Below are 17,405 nucleotides of genomic sequence, written 5' to 3' on the forward strand. Positions count from 1 at the left end.
ACACATTTTCTGATTTACTGCAGGAAATTTGATGTTAACAATGGGGAACTTTCACTTAACTCCACTCGATAAGATAATCCTTCTGTTGAACACATGATTCAGCCAATGGAAAAACTGCCTTTTGTTTTAGGAAATCAAATGAACCCCCTGTTCTTTCTAATATTTATTATTTCATTGGCTTTAACTCATTTTCTTTTTAATTTAAAGCAATGACATGACTCCAGAGTGCTCAGTTCTTGCTGTGCTATATTTTCTTGTTTGGATCCAAATGCAATTTAGGAATTTGAAATTCGGGGCTGTAAAGATGGATGGACAACCATTTTGTTTGTAACGTGCACACAGCCTCAATTAGAACCGGCCAGATTCAATTCTGAATTTACTCCTGTTAACTCTACACTCTAATAGAAAATCCATTTTAATTTTGTTACAAAAATGATTGCACCTATGGATGGCCTATTTTTAGCTCCTGCCACGACAGAAATGTTTAAACTGCAGTCGAATACTAACGGTTGCATTTTATCAATCTCAAAGCTCCGCTGGGTCCTTGGGTTAGAGGCAGAAGAGAAGCAATTTGGGATGTCTGTGACATTGTCCTGAACCCCAGAGGGAGGGAGAGAGAGGGGAACACTTTGTGAAGATGAAATATATGCCTACCCTTGATGTTCGAAGATTCTGTTTCAGTGGACCCATGTTCCATTACCTCAGCAGACTTCTGAAATGAGTACAATACTAACCCAAGGCTTTTTGTGAAAGTAACTCCTCAAGGAAACATCTTCTTCTTGGGATCAAGGATGGACTTGCTGTCATCCCAATTCTATAGGTTCTTAGTTGACTGATGACACCAATGCGGCAACCTCAGATGAGGCAGTAGAAGGGCGATTGGTAATTAGGTTATTACTACCACATGTACCAAGATACAGGAAAAAACTTTTGCTTATGTGCCACCCAGATAGATCATTCCAAAGATGTAGCACAAAGGATAATAGAATGCAGAATATAGTGTCATATTTACAGTGCTGGTTGATAAATGAAGTGCAAGGGCCATGACAGGGTAGACTGAAAGATCAAGAGCTTATCTTTATTGTGGAGTCTGATAACAGCAAGGATAGAAGCTGTGCTTGAGCTTGGCTCTTGGGCTTTTGTACTTTCTGCCCAATAGCAGAGAGGAGAAGAGAGAATGACTGGGATGAGAAGGGTCCTTGACTATGTTGGCTGCTTACTGAAAGCAGCAGGAAGTATAGAAACATAGAAACATAGAAAATAGGTGCAGGAGTAGGCCATTCGGCCCTTCGAGCCTGCACCGCCATTTATTATGATCATGGCTGATCATCCAACTCAGAACCCAGCCTTCCCTCCATACCCCGTGACCCCTGTAGCCACAAGGGCCATATCTAACTTCCTTTTAAACATAGCTAATGAACTGGCCTCAACAGTTTGCTGTGGCAGAGAATTCCACAGATTCACCACTCTCTGTGTGAAGAAGTTTTTCCTAATCTCGGTCCTAAAAGGCTTCCCCTCTATCCTCAAACTGTGACCCCTCGTTCTAGACCTCCCCAACATCGGGAACAATCTTCCCGCATCTAGCCTGTCCAATCCCTTTAGGATCTTATACGTTTCAATCAGATCCCCCCTCAATCTTCTAAATTCCAACGAGTACAAGCCCAGTTCATCCAGTCTTTCTTCATATGAAAGACCTGCCATCCCAGGAATCAATCTGGTGAACCTTCTTTGTACTCCCTCTATGGCAAGGATGTCTTTCCTCAGATTAGGGGACCAAAACTGCACACAATACTCCAGGTGTGGTCTCACCAAGGCCTTGTACAACTGCAGTAGTACCTCCCTGCTCCTGTACTCGAATCCTCTCGCTATAAATGCCAGCATACCGTTCGCCTTTTTCACCGCCTGCTGTACCTGCATGCCCACTTTCAATGACTGGTGTATAATGACACCCAGGTCTCGTTGCACCTCCCCTTTTCCTAATCGGCCACCATTCAGATAATAATCTGTTTTCCTATTTTTGCCACCAAAGTGGATAACTTCACATTTATCCACATTAAATTGCATCTGCCATGAGTTTGCCCACTCACCCAACCTATCCAAGTCACCCTGCATCCTCTTAGCATCCTCCTCACTGCTAACACTGCCGCCCAGCTTCGTGTCATCCGCAAACTTGGAGATGCTGCATTTAATTCCCTCATCCAAGTCATTAATATATATTGTAAACAACTGGGGTCCCAGCACTGAGCCTTGCGGTACCCCACTAGTCACCGCCTGCCATTCTGAAAAGGTCCCGTTTATTCCCACTCTTTGCTTCCTGTCTGCTAACCAATTCTCCACCCACACCAATACCTTACCCCCAATACCATGTGCTTTAAGTTTGCACACTAATCTCCTGTGTGGGACCTTGTCAAAAGCCTTTTGAAAATCCAAATATACCACATCCACTGATTCTCCCCTATCCACTCTACTAGTTACATCCTCAAAAAATTCTATGAGATTCGTCAGACATGATTTTCCTTTCACAAATCCATGCTGACTTTGTCCGATCATTTCACCGCTTTCCAAATGTGCTGTTATCACATCCTTGATAACTGACTCCAGCAGTTTCCCCACCACCGACGTTAGGCTAACCGGCCTATAATTCCCCGGTTTCTCTCTCCCTCCTTTTTTAAAAAGTGGGGTTACATTAGCCACCCTCCAATCCTCAGGAACTAGTCCAGAATCTAACGAGTTTTGAAAAATTATCACTAATGCATCCACTATTTCTTGGGCCACTTCCTTAAGCACTCTGGGATGCAGACCATCTGGCCCTGGGGATTTATCTGCCTTCAATCCCTTCAATTTACCTAACACCACTTCCCTACTAACATGTATTTCGCTCAGTTCCTCCATCTCACTGGACCCTCTGTCCCTTACTATTTCTGGAAGATTATTTATGTCCTCCTTAGTGAAGACAGAACCAAAGTAATTATTCAATTGGTCTGCCATGTCCTTGCTCCCCATAATCAATTCACCTGTTTCTGTTTGCAGGGGACCTACATTTGTCTTTATCAGTCTTTTCCTTTTTACATATCTATAAAAGCTTTTACAGTCCGTTTTTATGTTCTCTGCCAGTTTTCTCTCATAATCTTTTTTCCCCTTCCTAATTAAGCCCTTTGTCCTCCTCTGCTGAACTCTGAATTTCTCCCAGTCCTCAGGTGAGCCACTTTCTCTGGCTAATTTGTATGCTACTTCTTTGGAATTGATACTATCCCTAATTTCTCTTGTCAGCCACGGGTGCACTACCTTCCTTGATTTATTCTTTTGCCAAACTGGGATGAACAATTGTTGTAGTTCATCCATGCAACCTTTAAATGCCTGCCATTGCATATCCACCGTCAATCCTTGAAGTGTCATTTGCCAGTCTATCTTAGCTAATTCATGTCTCATACCTTCAAAGTTACCCCTCTTTAAGTTCAGAACCTTTGTTTCTGAATTAACTACGTCACTCTCCATGTTAATGAAGAATTCCACCATATTATGGTCACTCTTACCCAAGGGGCCTCTCACGACAAGATCGCTAATTAACCCTTCCTCATTGCTCAAAACCCAGTCCAGAATAGCCTGCTCTCTAGTCGGTTCCTCGACATGTTGGTTCAAAAAACCATCCCGCATACATTCCAAGAAATCCTCTTCCTCAGCACCTTTACCAATTTGGTTCACCCAGTCTACATGTAGATTGAAGTCACCCATTATAACTGCTGTTCCTTTATTGCACACATTTCTAATTTCTTGTTTAATACCATCTCCGACCTCACTACTACTGTTAGGTGGCCTGTACACAACTCCCAGCAGCGTCTTCTGCCCCTTAGTGTTACGCAGCTCTACCCATATCGATTCCACATCTTCCCGGCTTATGTCCTTCCTTTCTATTGCGTTAATCTCTTTTTTAACCAGCAACGCCACCCCACCTCCCCTTCCTTCATGTCTATCCCTCCTGAATATTGAATATCCCTGAACGTTGAGCTCCCATCCCTGGTCACCCTGGAGCCATGTCTCTGTGATCCCAACTATATCATAATCATTAATAACAATCTGCACTTTCAATTCATCCACCTTATTACGAATGCTCCTTGCATTGACACATAAAGCCTTCAGGCGCTCTTTTACAACTCTCTTAGCCCTTTTTAATGCTTGCCCTGGATTTGTCGGCCTGCCACTTTTACTTTTCCCCTTTGTACTTTTTGCTTCTACGCTCACTTTACACCCCTCTGTCTCTCTGCACTGGTTCCCATCCCTCTGTTGTGAACTAACCTCCTCACACCTAGCCGCTTTAATTTGATTCCCACCCCCCAACCATTCTAGTTTAAAGTCACCTCAGTAGCCCCCGCTAATCTCCCTGCCAGGATATTGGTCCCCCTAGGATTTAAGTGTAACCCGTCCTTTTTGTACAGGTCACACCTACGCCAAAAGAGGTCCCAATGATCCAAAAACTTGAATCCCTGCCCCCTGCTCCAATCCCTCAGCCACGCATTTATCCTCCACCTCATCGCATTCCTACTCTCACTGTCGCGTGGCACAGGCAGTAATCCCGAGATTACTACCTTTGCGGTCCTTTTTCTCAACTCCCTTCCTAGCTCCCTATATTCTTCTTTCAGGACCTCATCCCTTTTCCTACCTATGTCATTGGTACCTATATGTACCAGGACCTCTGGCTCTTCACCCTCCCACTTCAGGATATCTTGGACACGATCAGAAATATCCCGGACCCTGGCACCAGGGAGGCAAACTACCATCCGAGTCTCTGGACTGCGTCCACAGAATCGCCTATCTGACCCCCTTACTATCGAGTCCCCTATCACAACTGCCCTCCTCTTCCTTGCCCTACCCTTCTGAGCTACAGGGCCAGACTCTGTGCCGGAGGCAGGGCCACTGTCGCTTCCCCCGGGTAAGCTGTCCCCCCCAACAGTACTCAAACAGGAGTACCTGTTGTTAAGGGGCACAGCCGCCGGGGTACTCCTCATCACCTGCCTTTTCCCCTTCCCTCTCCTAACCGTGACCCACTTGTCTGCCTCCCGTGGCCCCGGCGTGACCACCTGCCTTCCACTCCTCTCTATCACCTCCTCGCTCTCCCTGACCAGACGAAGGTCATCGAGCTGCAGCTCCAGTTCCGTAACGCGGTCCCTTAGGAGCTGCATCTCGATGCACTTGGCGCAGATGTAGACGTCCGGGAGGCTTGGAGACTCCAGGGCCTCCCACATCCGACACCGAGAACAGCAAACTGCCCTCACAGTCATAATGCCCCTCTCCTCAAATAGCAACAGAAAATGAATGTCAAACCTTCCTCGCCTCGCCCGCTTCCGCCTAAGCCCGTTGAGCCGAAGCCCTTAAGTCTTCACTCTGTTCCCGGCTCACTCCGCCGCCCGCAAACTACGCTGCCCGCTCTATGAGGCTTTGTTCCTTTTAAATCTGCCGCGCTGCACTGCTCGACGTCACACGCCTGCGCAGTCCCGCCTCTCAGAAAGCCGTTGGAGAAAAAAAAATAACGAAAATTTCAAAAATCTCTTTCTCGGCACTCCCACTCAGACTCTCAGACTCCTTCTTCGAATCAGAGTAAATGGAAGAGAGAGTGCTTTTCATGATAGACTGGTTTGTGCTCGCTAGTCTGCAACTCATGGTCTTTAGCAGGGGCAAGCAGGCGGGTCGTTTGTGAGGTGGTGTATTCCTTCTGCCATATACACAGAGCTGCGTGAACCTAAAATTCTCAACACCATCCCACTGCGTGGTCATGGGTTAAAGATTCATAAGAGTCATGATACAAAAGATACAAAAGCTGGAGAACACAAACCAGTACAGCTTTTAGCTCACTGTTATAAAACTATTGAATGGGCTTCTTATACTGAATGTTAAAGATGAATTCTTGATGGCCACTACACCTCAGTGTGGCTCTTGCACTTTAATTGTTTACCTGCTCTACACTTTCTGTAGAACCATATCAGTATATTTTGAATTCCTTTTTTTCCGTACCATGTCGATATGAAACAATTTGTCTGGACGGCACAAAAATATAATTTTTCACTTTATCTCAGTACATGTGATAATAATAGACCAGTTATCAAAATATAAGGGAGTGCGTGCAAACCGAATAGCCCCACTGAATATCCATTGCTTGCTATAGCTATGAAAGGAGAGCCAGGATGCAGAATCACACCTGGGACAATTTGCAAAGGTATTCCCTGCCATCCATTGCGATGTTCATCTATTGCTGTGGCTCTCGCTGAATGCAAAGGAAATCAAACTGTCAGTTTTCTGCAAAAAAAAAGTTGGCAACTGAATTTCAAGATGATTAAGTGAGGGGCAGTACATTATAGTTGGATGAAGAAAGAGCCTATGCCTTGTTTGGTAAATATTAAATCCCCAGAGATTCTGGTGCACTCTGAAATTACGTAGGTGTCACATTTTGTAATGACAAGTCAAGGTGGGACATTTATATTGACTGGAAGGGCCAGGGTACCGTAGTAAAACAAAACCTTGGACTACTGATGGGTAGTTCCTTTAAACTGGACTCACAGGTAGATGGGATGATGAAGGTGGCTTTTGGAATGCTGACCTTCATTAGTGTGAATATAGAAGACGGGAGGTTATATTGCTGTTATACAAGATGTGCTCAACGTCAGTTACACTGTTATAGGAAGGATGTGATCAAAAGGGTGACAATCATACCAGTGCCAAGAAGAGTGAGGTGAGCAGCCTCAATGACTATTGCCCAGTGACACTCACCTCTACTGTAATGAAGTGCTTTGAGAGGTTGGTCAGGCTAGAATCAACTCCTGTTGCAATTTGCATTTCCGTACAGTAAGTCTACAGCAGATGCAATCTCACTGGCTCTCCACTCGGCCTTGGATCACATGGACAATAGTAATACCTATGTCAGGTTGCAGTTTATTGATTACAGCTCAGTGTTCAACATAATCATACCCTCAGTTCTAATCTACAAACTCCAAACCCCAGGCCTCTGTACCTCCATCTGTGACTGGATCCTTGACTTCCCCAGGGGGAGAACACAATCTGTGCAGATTGGAAATAACATCTCCTTGTGACAATCAACACTGGTGCACCTCAAGGATGCATGCTTAGCCCACTGCTCTACTTTCTCTACATCTATGATTGTGTGGCTAGGCACAGTTAAAATGCCATCTATAAATTTGCTGATGACTATTGTCGGCAGAATTTCCTTTGGTGATGAGGTGTACAGGACCAGAATACTGTGGATCAGCTGGTTGAGTGCTGTCACAGCAACAACCTTGCACTCATGGTCAGTAAGACCAAGGAATTGACTGTGGACTTCAGGAAGGGAAGTCGAGGAAACATGCACCAGTCCTCATCGAAGTGGAAAGGGTGAGCAGTTTCACGTTCCTGGGAGTCAACATCTCTGAGGATCTATCCTGGGCCCAACATATTGATTCAATTACAAATAAGGCACAACATTGGCTATATTTCATTCCGAATTTGTGGAGAATTGGTATGTCACCAAAGACACGCGCAGATTTCTAACGATGTACCATGGAGAGCTTTCCAACTAGTTGCCTCATCATCTGGTATGAATGGGTTACTGCACCGGATCGGACAAACCTGCGGAAACCGTAAAGCCAGTCAGCTCTATCAAGGGCACTGGCTTTCCCAGCATCCATCAAAAGACGATGCCTCAAGAAGGTGGCATCCATCATAAAGGACCCCCATCACCCAGGACATGCTGTCTTATTGTTAGTTGCTACCATGAAGGAGGAACTACAGGAGCCTGAAGACACACCACACTCAATGTTTCAGAAACAGCTTCTTCCCCCCGCCCCCCCCACCATCAGATTGCTGAATGAACAATGAACCCATGAAAAATAACTCAGTAATTTTTCCACTTTTTGAATTATTTATTTCATTTTACTTCTTATTGTAATTTATAGTATTTTTTAATTTTGCATTGCAAGGTACTGCTACTGCAAAACAATAAACTTCATTACATATTCCAGTGATATTAAACCTGATTCTCCTGGCTCTGAGTGCTTGGAAATGGGATAAGCTTGAATGTTCATCTTGATCAGCACAAAGGACTTTTTCCATACTATAGAACTCTATAATTTCATATTTTAGGCCACCTTTGGCCCACCTTGTACGAATGTTAGTTAGTATCCCATTCTGTATTGCCTGCTCCACCTCTTCCGAGGTGGGGTTTGGGAGCTCAACTACAGACACAGTTGGTGGCCAGAACTGGGAGGAAAATGTTCTGGTTCAGGGGTGAAAGGAACAGATTTTTACCTGCCTGTCTTCCCCTTCTGACTAGGATAGTCAGGAGAAGAGGGATTTCCCTGCGTTCTTGTTACAGCAGTTAACAAGAGCACTGATTTTGCCCTGTAGGACTAGGTGGGGGAGTTTGAGACACTCACACTCTTTTTGTAGATAAGCTAGGGATGGGGTTCAATAAAGAGGGAGATGAGAGACACTGGAAGTTATCTGTGGAGAGGTTGGTGGTTTGAGGAGTTCAGAAACACAGGCTTTTTTCATGGGGCTGTATAGAGGAAACATTTGAGGGTGTGGCATGATCTGAGGTTATCATCGAGTCATAAAAGCTTCCAGTTGAAATAGTCCTCACAGCACATTTCATCCTTGCTGACTATCTACGAAAATACAATTTTCTTGTAGATTTTCCATGTCATTCCTTTCCTATCCAGGTACCTGTCTGAATGCCTTATAAATGTTCTAATAGTATCTTTCTCCCCCAACTCCACTGGCAGCTTATTGCTTTCACCCTGACACAGTGGTGTCAAGAAAACAACCTCTCTCTCAATGTCGCAAAAACGAAGGAGCAGGTTGTGGTCTACAGGAGGAACAGAGACAGGCTAGCCCCTATTGACATCAATGGATCTGGGGTTGAGAGGGTGACCAGCTTTAAGTTCCTCGGCATAAGCATCACCGAGGATTTCACGTGGTCTGTACATACTGGCTGTGTGGTGAAAAAGGCACAAAAGTGCCTCTTTCACCTCAGACGGTTGAAGAAGTTTTGTATGGGCCCCCAAATTCTAAGAACTTTCTATAGGGGCACAACTGAGAGCATCCTGACTGGCTGCATCACTGCCTGGTATGGGAACTGTACTTCCCTCAATCGCAGGCCTCTGCAGAGAGTGGTGTGGACAGCCCAGCGCATCTGTAAATGTGAACTTCCCACTATTCAGGATATTTACGTAGACTGGTGTGTAAAAAGGGCCCAGAGGATCACTGAGGACCCAAATCACCCCAACCACAAACTGTTCCAGCTGCTACCATCTGGAAAACGGTACCACGGCATAAAAGCCAGGACCAACAGGCTCTGGGACAGCTTCTTCCACCAGACCACCAGACTGATTAACTCATGCTGACACAACTGTATTTCTATGTTATATTGACTATCCTGTTGTACATACTATTTATTATAAATTACTATAAATTGCACATTTCAAAGTTGCTGGTGAATGTTCACCAGCAACTTTGATGTGTGTTGCTTGAATTTCCAGCATCTGCAGAATTCCTGTTGTTTGCATAAATTGCACATTGCACATTTAGACAGAGATGTAACGTAAAGATTTTTACTCCTCATGTATATGAAGGATTTAAGAAATAAAGTCATTTCAAGTTCCAGATATTCACCACCCTCTGTATGAAAGACATATCCCTCAGATCTCCTTTTAGGATCAGGACATCCGAGAGTGATAAGCAACGTTCCTTTTATTTTTTTTTTACAGCTGCGCAGACCAATCAATGTTCTGAGCAGGAAAATTTTCACAACCTGAAAACTGTAAGGCACTTTAATATTAACATTATGTAAAAGAAAGTTCCAGCTGGGCAGCAATAAGGGCTATGTGCATGGGAGCCTTTCAGTAACTGCGCTACTGCGCACCCACGCAGCTTGGGGGAACAGTGGAGATAAGTCACAGAATTCCACAGAACAGAAACAGGCACTTTGGTTAAACTGGACCACGTTGACCAACATGGTTCCATTTCCCAACGTTTGGCCCATATCCTTCTAAACCTTTAACCCTATCCAATGCCTCCTGGAATGGAGAGTTTTGGGAATGGTGAAGGGTAGATTTGTGGAGCCATGGATACTAGGCACCACCATGCCGTCCTAGAGTGTCCATTGTCAGTTTATGTCAATATGGTCAACTTTCTCCAACTGTTCCCCAAAAGGTGTGCTTTTGACCATGACATTACTGGAAATGATGTCATCCCTTTCAAGGTGAACACTGGAATCACTTTCAGGTTGCAAAAACCAGTCTGTTGGAAGAACTCAGTGGTTTGAGCAGCATTTATGGGAGGAAAGAAATGGTTGATATTTCAAGTTGAAAACCTGGACTTGATGTGGTTGTCAGTGTATTTCCAATGTCATACTAGCACTCGCGACAAAAACTCTGAATGCTTTGCATTTGCTGTTTTGGTGTTGAGATTTTCAGGGCAGTCAAAGATGCAATCACTAATGATAAACCAATAGATACTGAGTATGTATAGGGGACTAGGAATGCCTTGGATGGGAATTTAATATGAAAATTGGAAGGGGAATAAACAAACAAAGGGAGTCAGTTTCTTGGTATGCTGAGATAAAATTTTGAAGGGATTTGCTGGTTTTGGGTGGGAATGTTAACTGTAAACTCATGCACACATATTGCTGTTCATTAAAACAGAGACATTTGCTTTGGTTTCCACATCACATGTGATAATAATAAACTAATTATCAATATCAATTTATACCTTTCCCTATGCTTTGCCAAGCAATATGAAACTAATATACATAACATCCTTTAACTGAACACAACAGCGTAACAATATTACATTACTCCTTGGTTCATTGTAAAGTAATTTACTAAATGCTTAGCTTTTGTATTTTTCTGTTTCCCTTGCTTGTTAAGTCTCTATCCCCGTGTATCACTTGGTTACATAGTATCATCTACAAAAGTGGTTTGTATTTGTGCAATTGATAATGATTAAATAATAACTATATTGATTATCAACCTGAATCACTTCTTCTGTCCTGCAGATGGGAGACCCTTCCAGTGTCAAATCTGTCCTTTCAGTGCTTCCCAGAAGGAGAATCTGAAAATGCATGTTGAATATGTTCATGGTGTACCATTCGACAATAACTTGCATCCAGAACACCGCTTCAAGGTATCGCAGGGTGAAAATGGTCTCTACAAGTCACTGGAGGTGCAGTTTGAACCCTCATCACTTGATCATCATCTTCCTGAAGCAACTATCCTGAAATGAGACCTTCTGCAAAATCTACCCGTTTTGGGGTTATCAGGATTTCTCCATCCCCACGGAGCAGAAAGTGATGGAGGTCTTTTGGTGATGGAGTGGGGAATGTGGCAAATACCCTTGTGGATTTGAACTAGGCCTTAAAGAGGCGTGGGACAAGTATTTTTGGCATAAAAATCAGACAAGTGCTGACTGGTTCATCTAGAGAGAATCAGCTGTTCTCTGCAGATAGTTACAGATCAGTGTTGCTATTGGATGAAAAGTCAGCCAGCTGTTTGGAAAGCATTTTTATTGACTATTTACACTGGCAGTGTTTAAATCTTCACTGGATCGTATCCTTGTTTTTACCACCCACATGCTTAAGAGAGTCAGCTATGGATTTGAGCCACCAGACTGTTACCAGCAAAATACACTAAATTGGGCAATCAAATTCTCCCTGATCACACCATTGAAAATGATTATTCAACATAGAAGTCCAATGTTTATCAAAGAAGCAGTCATACTTCTTTTAATTTAATGAATGGATTTGGCAAAACAAATTCCTGTTGACAATTAAAAGGCAAGTCATGTCAACAGGAAAGCTATGTGATATCCCCAGTAGAAGAGGTACTATATTTTAACAAGGTACATGTGTATATTGTTTTTAATAACAGCATATTAAACAAGAGAATTGCCCTTTTCTCCTCTGTCTACACTTCACTTTGGGCTATTTTTGGAATAAATGAATACTTCAGCAGAAATCGATGCCACCGTTGGAACAACAAAGGTTTTCCAACAAGTAAAACTATCTGAAGTTTATATAATTTACAGAAAAAATCGCAGTAAACTGGTCAGTTAATAACAGCAGTGACACATGCATTCCTTCATTGTTCAGGACTACAAAACAAGGTTAATCTACTTTGTTTGGTTTTATATTACTAAATTGTGATTTCCAACAACTCTGCATGCTTGGGATTGTTGTTAATTTACATTCTACAGCTTTGTCAAACACTTCCGCTCCAACTGCAAAAAGCAGGATTTCCCAGTGGCCAACCATTTTCTTTCCTACCCACATTCTTGTTATGACATATCAGGCCATGGCCTCCTCTTCTGCCACGATGAGGCCACTCTCAGGTTGAAGGAGCAACACCTCATATTCTGTCTAGGTAGCCTCCAACCTGATGGCATGAGCTTTGATTTCTCCAACCTTCCATAATTTTTCTTCCGCTCCCCTTGTCTTCAATTCCCCACTCTGGCCTCTTTACCTCTTCTCCACACCTGCCTATCACCTCTCCCTGGTGCTGCTCTTATTTCCTTTTTTTTCCATGGTTCACTCTCCTCTCCCACAAGCTTCCTTCTCCTCCAGCCCTTTACCTTTTCCACCTATTGCCCCCCCCCAGCTACTTACTTCATACCTCCTCCCCCACCCACCTGGCTTCGTCTATCACCTTCTAGATTGTCCTCCTTTCCACCCCCCACCTTTACCAGGTGTGAGGAAGGGTCTCCGCCTGAAAAGTCGATTCATTTCCTTAGATACTGTCTGACCTGATGAGTTTCTCCAGCATTGTGTGTGTTGCTCAGGATTTCCAGCGTCTTGTGTTTAAGATTAAGAATCACTGGGCCTTCAGCAAACAGAAAGATAGATGACTCGTGAGCCATTTTGGATAAGGCAAAATTCCAGCTGCAGAAAAGATTAACTGGGTCAAACTCTGCCCTTTACCTGTGGACATGATTCAAACAGTGTGGGGAAGTGCATAGTCATGTTCTTTGATAGAAGGAATAAAAGTGTAGACCATTTTCTAAACCAGAGAGCAAATTCAGAACCCAGTAGTGCAAAGGGGCTCGGGAGTCCTGGTGCAGAATTCACTCAAGGGTAACTTGCAGATTGAGTTGGCGGTAAGGAAGGCAAATGCAATGTTTGCAATCTTATTCAGGAGACTAGAATATAAAGGTGACGATGTAGTGTTTTAGAAGGCATTGGTCAGCACATATTGGAAATACTGTGAGCAGTTTTAAGTATATCTAAGAAAGGGTGTACTGGCAATAGGGAGAGCTCAGAAGCCTTATGAGAATGATCCCAGGAAAGAACAGGTTAACTCGTGAGGAGCCTCTAATGGCTCTGGGCCCGGATTCACTAGAGTTTAGAAGAATGAAGGAGTATCTCATTGAACCTAATGAATATTCAAAGGTCAAGATAGAGCGGATGTGGAAAAGATGTATCCACTAGTAAGAGAGTCTCGGACTAGAGGATACACCTCATAATACATGCCTTTAGAAGCAGGAGAATAGGGTTGGTTGAGGGAAAATAAATCACTCATGATTGAATGGTTGAGCATACTTAATGGATCAAAAAGCCTAATTTTGCTCCTATGTCATGGTCTTTTGAACTTAATTCTGAGGTCAGGTGCTGTCTATGTGGAGCTTGCATGCTCTCCCTCACATTACAAAGATATTTGGGTTAATGGGTTAATTGGTCTATATAAATTTTTCCTCCTTTGTGGGTGAAAGGTAGAATCTTGGGGGGGTGTGATTGATGGGAATGAGGGGATGAAAGAATAGGATAGGATGAAATGAATATTAAAATGTATGCTTGATGGCCAGCACAGGGTCATTGGGCTGAAAGGCCTGTCTCCAAGCTGTGTCACCAAGGCTCTATAACCTCAGAAGTTGCACATCTTACAATTTCTCTGGTACGTCAAAATGGAAGCCGCTATAATCTCTGGATAGATTGTGCGGCAGCTCCAGAAAGACAAACAGTTAGGATAGAAATTAGTTCTGTACAGTAACCCATGCACTTTGAAAGTCATCTCCGGGGACTCCTGCTGCTGTAAGGAGTTTGTCTGTTCTCCCGTGACCACGTGGGTTTCCTCTGTGTTCCCCGGTTTCCTCCTACATGTGTGTTAATAGGCTAACTGGTCACATGGGTGTAACTGGACAGCATAGGATCATTGGGGCAGAAAGGCCTGTTACTGTGATGCCTCTCTAGGTAAATACCTCAAAATAAAATAAAATTAATAAAAGATCTTAATAACCAATAGCATTAATAGATTTTGGGGAGAAACCAGGTAAATGGATTCATCAATTATATCAACGAATTGCAGAAGAGACTGGAGGCTTCCTTGTATTGTGTTGTTCCTAAAAGATTTTTGCCCATGTGCGCATTGCCTTAACATCCTCTGAAGACTTTCTGAAGCCGTTACCCCTATGCTGAGTTGCAACGCCCAGAATTCTCCATCACAGCGTTGCTGAGACCCAACTTAACAGCTGCAGTCCGAATTTGGTCCAAACACTTTACACGACAGTTGGGAAATGGATCCTTGACTTTAAACTTGTAACAAAACAAACCTTAAGCTGCTGTCATTTTCTAACAGGAGTGGTTAACACGTTATTTGTACAAAATATAAACATAATTTACCAGGAAGAATCATTGTGCTAGGCAGCTTTCAAACCCAGCCATGTATGATCCCGAAAGAACTGTTCATTGAACCAAATATGAGGTTGTAGACAAATCTGTTGTAGCTTCAGTTGGGGATAGTGGACAAAAAGGTGGGGGTAGGCTTTGCCGTTATAGAATAAACAATAGATGCAAGAAGAGTTTGGAAAGGTGAGAGGGAAGATTACAGTAGATTAATTTAGTGTCATATATACCAGGGTGCAATGAAATTCCTTGTTCACATGAAGCTCACAGAGTTAACAGTATGTGTGGTAACAATAAACACAATGATGAACGCAAAACGGTACAGTGGTGCAAAGTTTGTGGTGCCATTAAGTAATGCAAAAAGAAATGCTAAAGAGATAATAACTGAAAGAGGTAGAGATTAAGAATCCAAGAACATGGCAACACAGTAGAAAAGAGATGTGAAAGAGGTGATTGGTTCAGAAATCTGGCAGCAGTAAGGAAAAAAACTGATCTTCAGTCTGATCATCTAGGCTTTCAAGCTCCTGCATCTTCTCCCACAGAAAAGATTTCACTGGCTAGGAAAGGAATATTAATGTTAGCAGCTAATATTCTGCTCTCCAAAGACACACGTTGGAATGTAACCCAGATCAGGCTTGGTAATTTTTAAGGTATCTCAGCTGGTGACATGCAACAGACATTAGACCCCTGATATGCATTGGCCTGAAACTGTTTCTGATCCACTTACCTCCCATTAAAACTATTCTTTCCTTTAATGGGTTGCTCAGCACAAATCTTCCCAAAGATGGTGCAATGAAAGGGGAACTTAATTAATGTTGTTAAAACCTTGAAAGGTTTTGATGGGGTGGATGCAGATGGCATGTTTCCTCTTGGGATCCATTTTCCCTCCATTTCTTTCAGTTTTTTCACTAAGATATTGGAGAAGAGCTGATTACTTGAGTCGATGAACAAGGCTACCTTATTTATAAAAAAGCTTACACAGAGCAAGGCAACATTTTTTGGCTCTTTGCCTGCTGTGGCTTCTCCATGGAGGCAGATCTCTCCAGGTAGATTCTCCCGATGTAGCCTCTGGGAGAACCCACAGTGAGAGCCATCAGTTGCACACTACAATTCTTAAATCATACCCAAACAATAATGGGTTATCAATTCCAAGAAAGAGGCATCATTAAAAAGTGAACAGTGTTTTTTGATGGAAAATGGCAGAGAACAGCTGGAATGTGGAGGTTACCGATAATATAGGAAGTGGTCAAGGTCTTTAAGGACAAGTGCTATAAATATATGAGGGAGAAAGGAAAACAAAAAGGGTGAAACTCTGGTGATGTGGAGACAAGCATGGGACATAATGTAAGCATAGAGCAGCTGAATCCATCTACTGGCTTATTTCTGAAGTCTACTTCTCTGACTGGGTTACTGAGAGATGTTGGCTTTTGGATGAGCAAACACACTAGCACCCTGACCTCTTCCTCACTTGGATATAAAGTATTCCCAAATTTTGAAATTTTTCCTTGAGCCGTGGGCAATATTTACGTTATTTTATTACAAAAATGAATAGTAACTTCGATTGTTATAAGCCTATGTAATATTTGTGCAGAATGTCCTGTGTTGCTCACTGGGGCACTGTATTCTGTCAATAAATCTCTCATTCTGTCTCCCAGCAAGGCAAGGATTGTACTCTGAAAATAAACACAGACCAGCACATATATAATTGGGAAACTGAGTTCTGTGAACAAGGACAAAAAAAAATCATTTTTCAATTCAACTCATTTCAAAGCAAGTTGTCTGATCATGAGCACGTTAATGTTTTCAGGCCTTGCTATAAGCAGATTGGTTCCCATGCTTCCTAAAAACAGGTTATAAACTGCTTCTGTTGTCACTAGTTCCCCAGTCTTGCTTTCTGCATTCGTACCACTGGAATTCCTGGTTTAGCTGCATCGCCTTCGATGAAATTGTCCTTGCTGACAATGAGATTTTAAAAAGTGATTTCTTTTTCATTCATACTTTTCTTGTCAAAGCACAGTGCTTTGTAAAATGGGTTCTTTTATTCTTGTTATTTATTAAAATAAGTGGATCAGTGTCCAATGCCAGCTCTGCCTGCCTTCATGAACTTTCCTTCAACACAGATTCAAACCAAATATTTTATTATATTTTAGAATTTCTTGTGGAATTTTTTGAACAATAAAACATTGTCTATAGCATTTGTGAAATGAATTAATATAGGCGTTATGGTATTATTATTTTCTATTTATGGACACCACAACATAGAACATACACAGCACAGTATAGACCCTTCTGCCCACGAAGTGCCGAACCTTTAACCTGCTACAAGATAAACCTAACCCAAACCTCCCATATAGATCTTTTTTTTAAATCAGCCATGTACCTGTCTAAGAGTCTAAATGTCTCTAATGTATCTGCCTCCACAAACTCACACTGTAAAAACTTAACTCTGATATCTTCCCTATACTTTCCTCCAATCACCTTGAAATTATGCCCTTTATATTAACTGTTTCCGCCCAGGGAAAAGATCTGTGGCTGTCCACTTCATCCATGCCTCCTATCATCTTGTACATCTAAAAGCTCCATTAAATTGCTTTTCATTGCTGTTGGGAACATCAAGGTCTATTTTTTTTTACAAAATTTACCAAACATTTTAGGGAAAATCTTTCCAACTTCCAACTTTACTTTTCCCTTTCAATGAACAGAAAGATTTGTTTTTTTATAGCACCTCTCAGGGCACAGGGCATCCCAAAAT

At 42.6% G+C, this 17,405-nt stretch overlaps 1 protein-coding gene across 6 annotated transcripts in view; it reads left to right on the top strand.

The window, feature by feature from the left end:
- znf516 (zinc finger protein 516) overlaps nucleotides 1-16,710 on the top strand; it is a 161,670-nt gene extending 144,960 nt beyond the window's left edge. For all 6 annotated transcript variants that reach the window (XM_063055954.1, XM_063055945.1, XM_063055974.1 and 3 more), the window contains one exon: nucleotides 11,039-16,710. In XM_063055954.1, coding sequence (XP_062912024.1) covers nucleotides 11,039-11,265 — 227 coding nt within the window. In that variant the 3' untranslated portion in view covers nucleotides 11,266-16,710. The remainder of the gene's footprint in view (nucleotides 1-11,038) is intronic.
- Nucleotides 16,711-17,405: the final 695 nt, after the last annotated feature.

This window comes from Mobula hypostoma, chromosome 1 (genome assembly GCF_963921235.1).
Source record: "Mobula hypostoma chromosome 1, sMobHyp1.1, whole genome shotgun sequence".
Lineage (NCBI taxonomy): Eukaryota > Metazoa > Chordata > Chondrichthyes > Myliobatiformes > Myliobatidae > Mobula > Mobula hypostoma.